The sequence below is a fragment of the Vanellus vanellus genome, assembly GCF_965231255.1.
Source record: "Vanellus vanellus genome assembly, chromosome: 4".
Lineage (NCBI taxonomy): Eukaryota > Metazoa > Chordata > Aves > Charadriiformes > Charadriidae > Vanellus > Vanellus vanellus.
In genome coordinates this window covers 34,946,230-34,962,719 of record NC_138909.1, presented here as the reverse complement: position 1 = coordinate 34,962,719, position 16,490 = coordinate 34,946,230, and the positions used below count along the sequence as shown (strand labels likewise).

Genomic DNA, 16,490 nt, shown 5'->3' with positions numbered 1-16,490 from the left:
TTAGAACAATCCTTCCTATTCAGCACCCACTTGGCAGCGAGTGACTCTGCCAGCCTTTCATAGAGCTGTTTGCTTTATGCTCTGTTCTTCTTTCTCACTCGGAGGACAACACACATTCAGGCCCCTTCCAGATGCTCCCAGTGTACAGTCAAGGTAATAAAGACTGGATTCTACTTATCAGATTTTTACTCCATGGTCACTTGGGCCAGCGGAGGGTTAAGCCACAGTAATATTTCCTTTGCTCCCTGCCTCTTCAGACCTTTGCTTTAAATTCTTTCAGAGACAGAAGCCTTTGCCTTTTGGGCAACTCTCCCTGAGGTGCTATTTCTACCCATTGAAAGTCCATGTATGAAAAAATGTTTTTGCTACTTAGACCAAGCCAGAATTTTCAAGAGAAGCTTGCGGGCTACCTGTGGGGTGCTAGGAGAGCAGGCACTTCTCCATCTCACCAACAGCTTCCACTTGAGAAGTGCAATGCCTCTTCAATGCAGCCCACCACCAGAACCAGCCACTTTGTTTTAGCTCACTCTCGTCTTGCCAAGCCTACTAGAAGGCGGCAGCTGGCTTGCAGAAAAGGGGACACTGAGTCAGATGCTACACACTTCACCATGCTTTCTCCTAACAGCCTCCCCTTCGGATTATCTTCTCCGGTATAACCTAGCCCATATGTTGTTTTCCAAGACCCTTCGCACTTGTGCTGTTCAGTGGTCAATGACTGACCAGGATGAGACATACAGGACAGTGCTCGCATCACGCATAGTCAGAGACATTGCCAGACAAATCTGTTGAAGGCCTTAACCAACAAATGCAGGAAGAGCATAAATCTACATTTCAAGAAGTTCTTGATTACTCCACATCTTTTAAGTGTTTGGCAACATGGATGTATTTCTTAGGGGCTGCATTTGAGTTTGATGCCAACACCCTAAGTCACAGTGGGGGTAAGCGTGAGGAAGGCAGCTTGGTGAGCAGACACATCCTGGCACCTATACCAGCCCATCTCCCCCAGACCACTGACAGGCGGGACAGAGATCCAGATGCCAAGAGCCTTTCGCCAGCACTTGCTTTTCACCTTTATTCTGCAACCAGCATCACCTACTGAGGGAGGATGGTTACACATCCTGCTTTTTACCACCCTCCTTTAGATCCTTTCTTCTTCTTCTGCTGCTGTTTCTTCTTGGTGGCCGGGGCACCAGCAGGTTTTTGGTGCCTGGGAGGGATGACATTACTTGTGGCCGATACAGCTGCAGCGCTGCCGGGCCGAGGGGAGGTAGGTGGGCTGCTGGCAGTCCTACTGGCATCCCTGTGGGGAAGACGAGAGAAGGAGATACCATGTGGGTTGACAACCACCTGCAAGATATGGCACTACTGCAGGAAGCTGTCAGGGAAAAACAGCAGCTGCCCCATAAGACAGCATTATGTATGGGAGGGCACTCATGCAAGGAGATCATAAATAAACTTCAACATATACAGAAGGGCTGATAGATGACAGGAACATGTCTCAAAGGGCAGACAATCACCTTCTAACTGATGTTCACTAGATAGTATAAATCCCCAACAACAAAAGCAAAGCTAACTTTGGAATAGACATGTGACAGCTTGTGCAACACATGAGAATCCTTTCAGGCCCCCACACTTAGGCAGTGCAAACCCAATATACTTTCTCTCTTCTTAACCAAAGGCATCTTTGTGCCAGCTCTCCTTGCAAACACTGCTCAAGCCAATGGTGCCACAAAAGGCTTTTCATGCTTCTGTTTTGAGACAGCTGTGTAAAGAGAAACTATTGGACAGCACTGGCAATTCCCTGCATTGCTATCATTTTAGAAGTACTTCCTTCTCTCAGATACTAGTAAGTCACCACCTTGCTGTCAGACCTCATACACCATGGTAAACCCTGATTCCAGCTCAAATAATCAGTGTCAATTTAGAAGGACATAGAGCGTTTTCCCAAATCATGGCTAATGGTTCTCCAGCTGACAAAAGACTTTCAAGCAAATAGCTTGAGAGAAAGCATGCAAAATTCAACTTATCATCAAAGCTAAGAAAAGCTCATTAAAAGACTACAGTAATTTTATTTGCACCTTGGCACCTTCGAGTACACCTATCATATTGTTTTGGTTTTCAGCGACCTATAGGGATCTTTGGCAAGAACAGCTGGTATAAGGTTCAACTGGCAAAGTACAGTTTCACTTGTGCTACCCATGGTTGGTGTGGTGAAGGAGCCACAGAAAGGCAGCACAAACCCGGCCCTCCCAGCTGCCCAGTGATTCCCCACACCAAGCCCTGCGAAATGGGTACTTACAGTTCAGAGGAGCCAGCTGTGGTTGAACCCTGAGTCCCCTTGCCAACCTGATCCTTCTTCTTGCCCTTCTTCCGTCCACGATAGTAGGAACGCTCTCGCATTGGAAGCCACCGCTCAGGGTCAGGAGTCACCTTGGGGTCGTAGTTCTTAGGCAGCTTTCCTGCAGAACATCCAGTGCCAGGAAATGAGATTGGAGTCAACACACTAGAGAGACATCACCAAGGGATACACATGGGATGTCAGTAGCCAGGAAGCACAAGAGCCCAGCAACCCACATCATCCTATCAGGATGTTGCTCTCACTTCTGTGGAAAAATGCCCCATCCAAACAATCTATCATGAAGATCTGGGTTCACAAGGACCCAGTTCCAGCAAAGGGCTCCAGCTCCTGTGGAGCTCAAGGAGATTTGAAGAAAAAATCTGGCAAGTTCTCCAGAGCCATGCCGCATCAACAGCTAGAAAATGCAACTTACCCTTCTTTTTTTTCTTCTTCTTCTTCACATCCCCTTGTCTGAAAAGCAAGAAGGGAAACAGATGCTGTGACACAGCACAGACACAGAAGACAAGTCATCTGAAAACTTGCTCTGAAGAAGCTAAACCATTCCCATATCTCTCAAAACATGGTCTGCAACTACCTGAAACTCCTTGCAGTTAAACAACAGGCTCATTTTCCACCAGCCTGCCTTCTACAACAATGCCCCCACCACACCAACCATGGTTCTTGTGCCACCTCAAAGAATGACTGCACCACAGCAACAGCAGCCTGCTTTACCCTTGCTCCTTCTGCTGGTTGTCTCCGGTGAGCTTCCCAGCTTTCTTCCGAACATAGGTTGCTCCATGGGAGTTCTCCAGCGCATCAACATCTACTTTCAGTGACATGGTGTCCGAGGAAGGCAAGTGTTTGCTAAGACTGCGAGGGAAGAGTTCAGGGATGCAAACCAGCAAGCAAAAAGATAAACACCCAGGTTTGTCCAGATACCAATGAGCAACTTCAGCTTGAACAAATTCAGCCTGTTAGCAACATAGACACCAGACAGGCCTACAAGGCTAGTTCTGCCTCTCTCACCAGCTTCCCACACAAGCTGGGATGAGCTGCTTAATCGCCACCTGCCTCATTTTTCACTTCTTTGATGTGGGGACTGAAGCTGCTACTTCCTCTGAAAACTGCTCAGGATGACAAAAGCAGCATGTGAACCTGGTATTTTAGGTCAGTGAGAGCTTAGCCATGTTTTGTCAGGCCCAGTCCTGCATTACTACCATAGGTTTAAGATTCCAATAGAAAAGATGGAGGAGTTCCTGGTTTTGCTTGCACCTAATCTTAAGTTACCAATTCTCAGAGAGAAGGAGGCCAAAGACAAAAGGGTCCTGGGATCCCACAGTAGGGAAATAATGTAGCTCCAGACAACTTGACCTGGATATGTAGCTGTTCTGGAGATGTTCCTTGCCTTTCTTCACGTGAGAGTGGGTCTGAACTCCCCACGCAGCTGGAATCCAATGCCTAAACACCTTTTTCTTTGCTCTGATACCACCATCAAAAGGATACACTTTAGCTTTTTCAGGGTCCACCAGGGAGTAGGCAGAGATGAGCTGTGCCAGAGTATGCACATCTTTTGGGTTTTGCCTTTGCAGGGGGAAAAGAAAAAAATAAAAAAAAGAAAAGAAAGACCAAGTTACCAAGGTACACACTCATCCCAAAGTCCCAAAGACTGGCATCACCATGCAATGCTTGCTGCTGCAGCATAGCTGTTATCTGTGGGGACAGGCACATCAGTCTGTGGTCTCCTCCAGAGCACACCACCAAACATCACTGGTGTGGACAAATACAGGTGCAGACACCTCCACAGTATCATGAAGCAAGCAATGAAAGACAAAAATCCTTCAGGTCCCAGTAGCAAAGGCAAGTTAACAGTCCCCCCCAAAAAATCCCATCAAGTGCATAATAAGAACTAAAACCTAGACATCCATGGTTTATGCAGCACTAGAAAAAATGATGCCTCCCAGTCCCAAAAGCAATCTTCACTGCACACAAGAGGCCTCTGGGACAATTCAACCAGGTTTTCAAGTGAACTTCAGCTATAGATCAAATGAATAATGTCCCCTCCTCCAAAGTACAGCTTTGCATTCAAGCCCCTGTGCAGAAGCAACACTAAAGGATAGCTACCAGCCAACCAACATTGTCAGACACTGCCTGGCACCAGACAGTTTGCAGAGGTCTCTGAGTGGAGACCTGTTTCAGCAACCACTCAACTCACTTCCAGAGCTCCTCCAAGTCGCTGATTGCTTCCTTCTTCCTGCCATGCTTTAGTTTGAAGTTGGCAGCTTCCCTTATCAGTGACAAATGGACAGGAGACTTTGGCTGAAACACACAGCAGCCATAATTAGTTCCTTATTATCACAGCATAGAGCCCAGCTGTAGCTGGCTTTAATGCCCCTGAGACCTGGCCAAGGAGAACTGAGTTAGCACCCTGTCATGCAGAAAGCATACCACCTCTGCACTCTAGGACGTGACGCAGAACTGCATGGGACAAGGCAGCTTGCTGCTCCACAATGCTGTCTAATCAGGGAGAAGGCCGGATTGCTATATTTGGGCAACCATTGCCCCCACTCTCCTAACAGACAGGAACTGCTGCTCCCTGTTTGCAACACATCTCAAATAATGAAACAGTGATAAAATGAACGCTCACAAACCAGGAGCCCACAGGTCTCCAGAACTCCAACTGAAGGAGCTGCTGGGGCTGTGCAAACAGGAAAAGCTGAGTTGGACTAGCTAGAAAAGGCTGAGACAAGACCTTGCACATTAGCTCCTCTGGTCTGACTTGCCTGGAATTGCTGATACCACTGGATAGCCTGTGTGAAGACCTCGATTGCACTGTCAATGTCCTCTTCATGACTGTACATTGTCACCAAGGCAGACACCTGAAAACATTCAAGAGCAGCTTATAACAGATCCTCACACAAGCTGGCTATAGCCGGAGTCAGCAGTTAAATGATGGAATTTCCTAAAAGCACACTCAATGTGAGCTTTCTGTTCTGTCCCTAAAAACCAGCTGTGGTAACAGGCAGGATACCCATGTGACACCTTCCTACCCAGGTCCCTCCCAAAGAAACATCCCCAGCGATCTTTCTCCTGCGGTACAAGCTTAACACTGCATTCACAGAAAAAAACTTCTTGTCTTGACACTTTCTTTGCTTGCCACTGGACACAGTTTCATTAGAAACTCTATCCCAAGAGCCATGAAAAAAGAAATCAGCACTGAAGAGATGATACAACCCAGTCACAATCAGAGGTGACCCAAGGTAAGGAGCTGGTATTGCTGACTGCCCATATAAATTCATTTGGTCATTCACACTTGCAATTGGAACAGACCTACAACTGTCAGCCTCTGCTCAGATGCTTACGCTGTACTCTTGAGCATGATGACAAGGTCATCAAGCTCTTTCAAATATCAGACATGGACATGCATGCAGACCAGGGTGATGCTGTGGGGATGGAACACATAGCACTCTCCCTAACGCCTGTTGTCCTAAAGCTGCTTCAAAAACTTCCCAACAGCACATACCAGGGAAGCAGCTGCTCCAGTCATGTTATGCAAGTAAATCCAGGCAACACGCAGGTCTAAAGGAGTGGGAATATAGGCAGAGAGCATCTCTGCTGACAGGCAGAGTACTTCTGTGGCTAAGTTCAGGTCACCTGGTGCAAGTTATAATTCCACCTTTGTCCAAGACAAAGAAGATGGGCTCAAATTCCCTGCAGACACTCAGGTCAAGTGAAAGCCACAGGAAAGGGGCAACAGTGAGCAGGCAGTACAAAGCTGTACTACAAGGGAAAAACCTCACACAGTTCAGACTGAGTTTTGCTTACCATACCAGGCTTGTGCTGAAGTTCTTCTATGCTCCTCAGGATCATGCAGGCTTTGGTGATGCTGCCTAGAAGAGAGACAGGGAGGAACATGCTCTGAGTGGCATAGTAACATTTCACCCTGCCAGTGAACTTCCAGCCAAAGGCAAACAATGGAGACACAACGATCCCCTTCTCAAAATCTCTCTCCTGTTTCCAGGAATAAAGGACAGGCCTCCACACAAAGGACCTTTCTGCCATTATCACATCCAGCAAGGGTTCAGGAGAAAGCTTTTGCAAGCAGGGTCTTCTCTTCCAGGAGCAACTCTGTGCTGCCCAACTATATACAGGAATGGTACCACCAGGGAGCTCCACACTGGTCCCAAGATTCTCCTGCCCCAGAACAGACTCAGCCCTACCATTCACAAAGACTGCAGACATCTCTGCCAGGGATTTGTGGAGCCTGGACATCCACACGTTAAGCTATGAGCTCTGTCCTGCCACAAAATATATCGAATATGAGACTGAAAGTATCTCTGCTCTGCACCCCTGTCACAACAGTGACTGCAGCAAAGATTGCCCTAAAGCCTGTTTTTCTCACCCCTTGTACCATTATCATGTGTAGACACTTCACAACAAAGGAGAACACTGGATACCTTGAGCAATTTTTAGCTGGGCCATCGTCAGCTTGATCTCAGCTGCATTGGCAGGGTGCTGGTCTGCAAAGTCCTGAGAGTCAGAGGAAAGAACAATTCAACATGTGTGTGGGCACCAGGCTGCTGCTCTGGTGAATCATATCTCACGTTCAGTCACAGCAAGCTAGCAAGAGCCAAAAGGAGCTTTCCACCACAGGCAGGCTTCAGCACACAGCAGGGGAGGGCCCCAAACCGTGCCAGTGGCCCATCATCCTCTCAGATTTCCATTCCAGGCCACTCACTCCCTCCCAAAAGGAGGCTGTTGCAAACTGCCTGCAAGCAGAGCAGCAAACCCCACTGCTTACCCTAGAAGTCACCTACTACAGCTTCCTAAGCAAAAAAAAAAAAAAAAAAAATCAGAGGTGCAAGGGAACTATTTCTCTTTAAAAGCAGCATCGTTCAATCGGGTGTAAATGCTTTCCAGCAGCATTACACCAAACCAAAATAAGCATAGCCATATACCCCTGGAAATTTAAACCAGACGAAACAAGCTAAGGGAACCAGTACACGAGAATACAAAGCACAAGTTTAAATGGAGCTTGGCAAAAGGCGTACTTTCTCTTAACCTACCTGCAGAAGCCCTACAGCCTTTGCATGCTGCTTCTCACGACACAGTTGGGCCGCCTGGATAAGCACAGGGAGGAGATGCTCAGGGCTCTGAGACTGCAGGCTTGCTGACAGCTTGCGGCACTGATCTGCCTGAGGAATGGGAAGAGAGAATACAATTTTCTCAACCTCTGCAAGCACCTAATGCAGGACTAACATACCAGTTGTATCTAAGAAGAGATGCTAGCAATGACTTCCCTGAAATGGGTACACAGAACCAACAGCAAGTGCTCTTAGATGCATCTAAAGTGCTACTAAGAACCCCACACACCCCTTCTATCTCCTAGTCATCTCCACACCATCCTCCCTACTGCAACACTCAAGTCACTACACAACTGGCTGTCTTCTTTTGGGGATGATTTTTTCTCTCCTCACTTATGTGCCTAAACCAAGTGGTCTTATCTTCTGATACAGAACAGCTATATAATCCAGTTTTGCCTAGTCAAATTCCTGTGGAGAATGCTAAATCTCTAGCTACTTACTGCAGATCAGTTTTCCCTACCTGGTTAGTGTACATTGCCAGCAAAGCTTTGTTGAATTCAATCGCCTGGAGCTGTTTCTTGGAGAGTTTATGCTCAACACCTTCTGCATTGGTCAGCTTCACCTTTTTCTTTGAGTCAAAGACATTTTGGTCCTGGGGAAATCACACATGATGAGAAGATTTCACTACATTCTTTGAAGAAAAGGTCTCTGGGTCTGCAATTTAACTACTGTTCAGGAAACAGTTTCCTCAGTATCCCCCTTCTCTCCACAGAAGCAGAGAAGTAGGCCAAGTAACCACTAGAAAGGGACACATTGAAAGCAGCAAGGTAATTCTATACCTTGTTAATTGTGATGATGTTATTTGCAATGACAGCAAGCAGTCCTACATCTGTTGGCCTGCAAATAAGAAAAGCAGAAAGCACATTGTTATTAAACAGTGGTCTCTACAGATGGAAGACTGAGCATTTGTTTTAGAAAAGCCCTTACTTCAACTTGATTATTTGATTGTAAAGCTGTAGAGCGTCCTCTGTACGACCCTGCAGTTGCATGATATAAGCCATCTGACCATGAATAATGGCCAGTTCAGCCTCAATGTCTTCCTCCGTCACGTCCTGAAGGAAAATCAAGGCAAAAAGAAAAAAAGCTGCCATCTTATCTCTCTTCCCCTGGCTTCAGCATTCTGCTGGCAAATGTCTACGAGCTCTCTTGGGCAGTATTAGAAGCAAAGTATCCCAGCTACTACAGGTGAAGATTGTAGTCACAGCACAAATACAAGCATATCTGGGTTAAACCATGAGAAAAGAAAGCTTCACCTGCTCTTGCAAGAGTTTGAAGATACCCTTAACTTGTATGCTGAATCTGCCTGTCTGCTTGAGCCAAAGACAGCAACTACAAATTTCCTATGCTTCCCACCATCCACTCACCATGTTCATCCATAGTAGGGGTAGGTCACAGGGAGGTTTCAGACAACCTGTACCCATCCTGCCTGCACCAGCATAGGCAACTGTGCAAGGAACACAGCAGCAAACAGCCTGCAGTGTTAGCTACACTTTTGCAACAACCATGATTGCTGCCCCAGCCTCACAAGCTGGTACCAGCAGCAGTGGCAAGTCTTGCTGGGTAATACTGCACAGCAGCTTTGGCTATCCTCTGGCTATCTGAAATACACTTTATGGCTGCACCCTTGTTCAAGTTGGTGTAAAGCAAACACTTTCCAGAACAACATCAAGAACTTACAGAGTCTTCTGATAGTGACTGGCGGCACAGCCCTAAAAGGAAAAACAAATTGAAGAACACAATTTAGAAGGCTTTACGAGAAAAACCCAGCCTAGAAGCAGGGCAGAACATACGCTTTTTTCATGTATCCCCGAAACTTCTGCAGCATTACAAGGGCACATCAGACTACAATTCTGATGATGGATGGGACTGAGCATGAAGATGACAACTAGATGATGCAGAAGAAATATCAAATGCACATCAAATACCGTTCCCTGCAAAAGCTGCCTTCTGAGAGCAGAGTCGCACACTCATTTTCTCTCCGGAACAAGTTTCCTTAAACCTAGCTCCTGATCTTTTCCATAGGGATCACCATCTTGGGAGTTATTTTAAGTGATGCAAGCCTGCAATATTCAGATTACACTACCCTTTATGGGGCAGCAATTCCATCAATTTTCAGTACACATACCAATCACTTCTTAACTTTCTCACATACCTTACCAGAACATCACTTGTTTTGCTCTCCAAAGGACTACTATCACAGCACATATGTTCAAATTACCACATGCTCGATTAATAAGTTGTATGGGAGAGCTGCTATTCTATCATCAAAATCAGGACAAAACTGACCTATTTATCTGCAAGAGCAATTAGATCAGAAGAAAACTATTTTTTCCTAATTTTCCCCCCAGTTTTTTTTTTTTTTTAATACACACAAAATCCCCTTCCACCCAATAAAAAAAAATCCTCTTCACAAAAAAAAGCTTGTTTATTGGCTTATACTTATTTCATACCTAATTCAGACCATGAAGTATTTTTATTTTTTATAGTTTTTATATATGTTAATATATATACATATACTAACAAAACCATGAGTTAGAATAGATGAAACACCTTACGCTTATGAGGAAAGATTACACTCATGTCTACTTCCTACTTCAAAAAACTACTCAAAGGCACTGAACACCAATTAGGGGGATGTAACAGAGCCAGGAGATGGTACATGCCACATAGCTCTGGAAAAGAGCTCCAGAGCAACACTTCTACAAAAACACCAGTTCTGTCAGGAAACATCTGGAAACTTACACAACAAATCCTGCTGTTGGTCAGTTTTCAAATTTTCAAAACCTCTTTCTCTCTGATTAAATGTGTCTATAAAGAGCAAGTTACTACTTCTATCACACAAAGCTTCCCTCTCACCTCACCATGTGTTTACCTTCTGCTTTCTGTAGTTTTTTCATTGCTTCATTCAACTTCCCTTGCCCAATCAACGCACACGCACTGTTATAACACAGCTCGTAGGTAGCTTCTCGAAGGCCCAAATCCTCCTAGCAGGGAAAGCAAATGTAACACTGAATAAACACCCACTGATCTATACAGATTTGACAGGTAATGGATACAAACTATAGTTTTCAGGTACATTCAAACTATTCCTTGCAAAATAAATTTAGACACAATTTTAAAGGGGCACACATCTGGCAAATAAGTAACACAGTGCAAAGGGTCTTCCCTTACACTGCACAACAAAGTCAGAGGCAATTAACAAGGCAGCAACAAAACTCCAGCCTGAACCTGGAGACTACTTAGGCTGCTGAAAGAGGGCAGGTAATAACCGCTACTCTAGAGAACTAGAAAGTGGATCCACAGCACTGAATAGAAAACTGAGCATGCTGTGCACACCTTCAAGGACAAAGATTTCTGAAAAAAATAGAACATTACGATCTGCACTGCTCGTTAACAAAAACATTTCCGAGCATGGCTGGGTGACCCAGGCAGTTAGCTTTACCCTGGGCAAGAGGGTAATGAGACAGAGGAAAGCGCTAGTCACCACAGGTGTTCTGCCTAACACAGGCTCAAAGAGATACACTTCCTGCTCTGTGTGACTTCTACTAATACAAGAGATCAAAGATGAAGTATAACTCTTTGCCCCTCAGAACAGTAACAGCATTTATTCCTCCATACAGGGGAAACCACTAGGTGATCTTCAATACACCCAGAGGTCATTAAGAGACAGGAACACATTTCTATCCTGTTAAACATCTATAAATCTTATATCCTTTATTCCTTGGCTGTCACTCTTACATACATACATGCACACACTTACTTACCGGCATCACCTTCTCCCATGTGCTTTGGGCTGCCACAACAGCAGAGAGGTTAGTTTTTCTCTCTTCCTCATACTCATCCTGGGAGTTGCGGATGAGATCCCTGTATGCAGCCAGACAATCATCGTAACGCTCCAACCTGTACAACTGAGAAGGGGAAGGGATTAGCCTTCAGAATAGTATTGTCTTGTGTATGCTAGTAACTACAGCCTCCTTCCACCCTCCCCATGGACTGGTAGTAGCAGAGCATCGTATGTTTTAAGCTGAACATTATTAACATTTGCATCTACCTTTAAGGGCAAACTCTATAGATACGTTTGGAAGGACTGAAGCAATGACACCAGTGGCACAGTTCTTACTCCTAAAAAGAGCTTCCTTAAAAGCAGCAGTTTACACAGTTTTGCCCTCAAACAGCCTTTTTCCAGATCAGATCACCTCTCTATGAGAGAGACTAAATTAAAAACGGTGTATTTTTCGGGCAGTGTCTGTTTCTAGCAGCAATAACATCTGAAAAACACACCGTTAATTTTAGAGTACCGTCAATTAGAAGAAACTCAAGTGAAAAGTAAAATTATTGAAAAGAAAATTGCAAACGAGGACAGATGTCAGATCCTGCAAACCATTCCTGGACAGGTATCTAATGCAAGCAGATGGCTCAACCACAAATAAATCTCATCAGCTCTCTTCCATCCTCAATCCCCTCAGCCAGATAGCTATTATCAGGCCAGACCCAGGAAGGGAGAGGGAGTCACATATGTATTGCTTTGGTTCAGCAGCAATAAGATGATGGCTCTCTCTCCAGCAACATGTGACTGAAGCTCCACATAAACTGAAGAAGTTGGCAACTGTACCTCTCCTTACTTTCAAGACAGAAAGGGAAATTCTGTCCCCATACTTGCCCCACATTAGAGGTGGGACAAGGCATCCAACACATGAAACCGCCACCAGGAAGAAAAGCTTGTAATTACCACTTGTCCATAAAGCTCCTTCAGTTTGTCTGTCTGCTGACTGGCACTCTGAATGGTCTTGAGAGCATTTTCAATACGATTCAACCTGTATTCACAGTAGGCCTTCTCAAAGGCAATAATGTCACTGCAAAGACAAGACAAAGGCTGACAGCAGGCACTGTAGTCCACATTCAACGGCATTCACGCGCCTGAACACCCTTGTTTAGGCAGCCCTAATTAGTCACAGACTGCTACATTCCCAAAGAACCAAACACCAGAGGTGAGCACATAATCCCAGATTACTGAATTATGTACCTGTTAAGCACTGAAAATATCTTAAACGTACTTTGTGTTCAACAGAAAAGGAATATCAAAACTTCATCTAAAACACGAGGTTCCTTTTTTCTGGTGTCTCCAGACACATGGCATTTCAAATCTCCCCTGGCCTCCTACAGATCATGCGAATCAAATGCTTAAATGCATACCAACTTCATTGTTTTACTCCTTCTTAAGACATATCATTAGAGCAAAAGATTGTTAGTGCAAACTTTCAAAGACAATCGACTCACACGGAAAGGAAATGGTGTAAAACACAGTCCCTCTTATAGTCTAATACTAAGTCAACGGTATCATTAACCTATTTTGAAATATCAGCGCAGCAGAACTGCAGCAAAAGAGTTTGCCAGTGTTAACATAAAATTGGCTTCAAAGCAAGCTCACACCAGCAGGGAAGCACTATCAAACAAGCAGAGCCTTGAATGCTATGTTCCACCTACCCCCTGAGTTACCACTTAAGCCAAAAGGAAAATTAATCAGCGATTTCCTCAGTTCATCATTGGTGCCACTTGTCACCAGCTATTTCTCTGTCTATTTAAAATTATCTCAGTCCAGCTGAATATTAGCGAAGTCTGGAAACAAACAAACAGCATTAAGAATTAAAGCAAAGCAGTGGGCCAGCCACAGTGCAGGACAGGACAACTTCAAGGCACAGCAAGAACCACCACTTTCCCTGCTCTGCAGGATACAGAGACAGACACATAGTACAGCCAAGCTAAAGAAATTATAGGGAGAACTCTGAAGGCAGTTGAATTTAGAGAAATTATTCCTCCTCCTCACCATATACTGAAAAAAAACAAGCTAAAAAAAGTTAAATTAAACCCCTTCCATTCCAAGAAAGAAAGAATTTGTGAATAAGGTAAGTTTTTTTTTCAGATGTGAACATAAGTGAGGATATGCTTCATCGCACTGATACTACAACACACTTTTCTAGGAAGTTCCTTAACAAGATGTCAATGGTTTAGGCTGGCCACTAAATGAATGACAGACTCTCTCTATTAACCTCTCTCCCTTCCCAGAGGGGAAGGAAAAGAGAATAAAGGAGAGAGACTTATGGGTTGGAAAAAAACTAAGACAGCTATAATGAAATATTAACAATAAAAAGATAATATAAATAAGAAAATAATGAAATATATACAACACCAGTATCGAGCTCTCACGTCACTGGCAAGCACTGGGACTGGACTCAGCGGCAGATGGGAACTGCATTCAAGAACTGGATTCAGGAACACACAGACTGGGATCAAAGGCAGAAGAACAGAGTCCTCCTTGGACACCAGCCACTGAAAAAGAGGCTTGACTCCTTTGATCCCTCAGCTTTTACACTGAGTACGATGCAGATGGAATACCCTGTTGGTCAGTTTCAGGCCACCTGTCCTGTCCATTCCTCCCTGCAAGTGCAACCCTCTACACTCTTCTGCTTCCATCCCTCCAAGGAAGCACATAACAAAGTTAGGTGACCTTCGTTGTTATAGCAGTAAGTATAAGCAAGAGCTTCTCTGCATACCATTCCTTGGTATTAACTATAAACACCAGAGGTTATCACTGCAAGAAGCAGATACTGTTTGAAAAAATATACTGCTAATTTCAGAAAATGCAGGCAGTTAGAAGAGACTTAACTGAAAAGTAACATTACTGAAAAGAAAGTTGGTTTTGTTCTATCTCAAACCAGGAAGCAAGAGCAGTATCTGAAATACAAAAATTTTGCTGCCAGGCAATTTTTGGGTGATGATTTTCATCCCAGTCTTTGCACAAAGAGCATCTTTATTAGGAAGAAAATTAGAGTCCGCTTAATGACACAAATGAGAAATTTGACTTGTTCTCAAACACAAGTTGTCCCCAAGGTCCTGATTTTGGGAACGCACAAAGGGCTCGCACCACCCTGAAAGCTGAAGCAGTACTTTCAGGCTGGCAAAGAAAAGGACCCGAAGGAGCAGTATGATGAGACAGCCAAGCAAAGCTAACAGCTCGCTGCCACTGGCAAGGGCTTTCCCCTCTTCTCTTCACTCTCCATGAGACCTCTCCTCTTCCCTTGTACCAGCTACTGTGCTCAACCACATCAACAAGCAGACTCAGCTCAAGAAGGTAGCTGAAAACTAGATTAGGGAGAAGCCCTTCAACAGTAACAGCAAGATGTTAGACTGCCTCAAACTCATCCAGACCACCTCTCACACCCAGAATAAATCAGTGTTTCACTGAGAAGCCCAATCCCAATGGCTCCGAGAACCTCCTGCTCTTTATTTTGCTGCCTATTAGTCACCTCCACCGAAGCTGAAGCAGCTTCTCAAGGACTGGCTGTTTCATATTTTGTAGAGTACAGCAAGACACAACTCACCTGGTTAACACTTTAGTGTGGGTGTTGATTACGCCAAGGGCTTCCTTGAAGTTCCCATTCTGGATAAGACACACAACTTTACACTGAAGTGCTGTCACATCGTCCTTGCTGATCTGCAGTACTGGAAGGGAAAGCAATTTTAACACAAGGATCTAACCCATTATCAGACACACTAAAGCTGCGTAAAAGCCATATCTTGTTACAGTTGCAAAAACCCAGCACAGACAGCAGTCACATCAATTTAAAAGGGTCCCGGCATGGCTTGCTTTGGCTTAGATCATGAAACGAATCCTGTCAGCATAAAAGAATCCAGTGTAAATACTGAACTTACCCCAAGTGGCCACTGTGCTAACATGCCTTCAACAAGAGCTGTGCACACCTGGACAGACCTTTCATTGGCATTTCAATTCCAGGCAGAGAACACAGTGCCAAAACCTGAGTGCCACGTAAAGCATATACAGGAAGAAAAGCACCTGATATAGAAGAACAGTATGGGTCTACACAGGTAGTCACTTTATATGCTAATACTTTCTGTTAGTGGAAGACAGTGAGGGAGAACTAGGAGAAAGAAACAGGTTTTGGTATTTGATTTTTTTCACCTGATCCCAACTCTCAGATCTTATGGGACAGGAGATGAGCCTCTATTCCCTACAAAACCACAAAGAGAGAACTTCTAACCATAATGTGCCTTATAACATGCAATCCCATTTTGGACGCCCAACTATCAAAACAACACATATCAAGGGTGGCCTCTCATCCACGAGCAAGTTATCACTCCCAAGTCAGCGGGTCCATACGCTCAACACGGCTGCTTCAATTCCCAGGGGAAAAGCGGTTTCCCTTCCTCCCACGACCAAACCTGAAGGAAAACCCACGAGCAACTCTGAGGGCTCGGCCCACAGCAAGGGCTACGCCGTGCAATAGAAGCGACCGATGGTCTCGGTGCAGGAGCGGGGGCCTAGGCGGCCACACCGCTCGGCTCCCCCTCCGCTGTCGCCTCTCCTCCAGTACAGTGAAACCTCCAGAGCCGCACCGGAGCACGGAACTCCCCCCCCCCTCCGCTCCCCACCACAGCCCTGCCTCGGCCACAGCGCCCCTGCACAAGGCCAAGCCGCGGGGCACGGACCACGCCGGCCGGGAGAGGCGTGAGGCGGGGCCGGGGAAGGGGACGCGGACGCCGGCAATGGCCCCGCGCCCGGCCCGCACGCAGCCTTCTCCCGGCGGCCCCGCGGCGGGCCCGGCGCCGACATGGCGGCGGCCCTCACGCAGTCACTCACTCTTGTTAACGGACTTGAGCGCGCGGGCGAAGTCGCCGTTCTGGCCGCAGCGGTTCACCTCGCTCCACAGCGCCGCCGCCGACCCCGCGCCGCCCGCCGCCGCCGCCGCCGCCATCTTGGAACCGGGAGGAGAAACACGTCGGGGGGCGGGGGCGGAGGGAGGGCGGAGCGGAGCGGCGGCTGCCCCGGAAGCGGAAGGGCCGCGCGCGCGCGCCGGCCGCCCGCCACGTCGCGAGGGGCGTCGCAACAGCCCCGCCCCTCAGACCGCCATGGCCCAGCCTTCTCCCTAAGAAGCGCCTGACGGTAGGCACTGGGCGGGGGATAGGGTGTGACGTACACCTGCTCAGCTGATGCA

At 46.1% G+C, this 16,490-nt stretch overlaps 1 protein-coding gene across 1 annotated transcript; it reads right to left on the bottom strand.

Moving 5' to 3' along the window:
- Nucleotides 1-1,035: 1,035 nt before the first annotated feature.
- On the bottom strand, nucleotides 1,036-16,281 carry SRP72 (signal recognition particle 72). The gene is made up of 19 exons (XM_082482896.1): nucleotides 16,136-16,281; nucleotides 14,859-14,979; nucleotides 12,209-12,332; nucleotides 11,244-11,387; nucleotides 10,352-10,463; nucleotides 9,157-9,188; nucleotides 8,407-8,531; nucleotides 8,259-8,316; nucleotides 7,940-8,071; nucleotides 7,402-7,530; nucleotides 6,793-6,865; nucleotides 6,161-6,225; nucleotides 5,119-5,214; nucleotides 4,551-4,654; nucleotides 3,842-3,919; nucleotides 3,071-3,208; nucleotides 2,772-2,809; nucleotides 2,300-2,459; nucleotides 1,036-1,300 (listed from the first exon to the last, which is right to left on the bottom strand). The coding sequence occupies exons 1-19, from the start codon at nucleotides 16,248-16,250 to the stop codon at nucleotides 1,126-1,128; spliced, it is 2,019 nt and encodes a 672-aa protein (XP_082339022.1). The 5' UTR covers nucleotides 16,251-16,281; the 3' UTR covers nucleotides 1,036-1,125.
- Nucleotides 16,282-16,490: the final 209 nt, after the last annotated feature.

What these genes read in the sequence shown, in the direction of transcription:
- SRP72 (XM_082482896.1), bottom strand. Translation starts at nt 16,250, where the DNA reads ATGGCGGCGGCGGCGGCGGCGGGCGGCGCGGGGTCGGCGGCGGCGCTG. An exon ending in CATGGGAGAAGGTGATGCCG is followed by an intron (nt 10,464 to 11,243) that starts GTAAGTAAGTGT and finishes TTTCCCTGCTAG; the next exon opens with GAGGATTTGGGCCTTCGAGA. An exon ending in AGGCTGTAGGGCTTCTGCAG is followed by an intron (nt 6,866 to 7,401) that starts GTAGGTTAAGAG and finishes TCTGACTCTCAG; the next exon opens with GACTTTGCAGACCAGCACCC.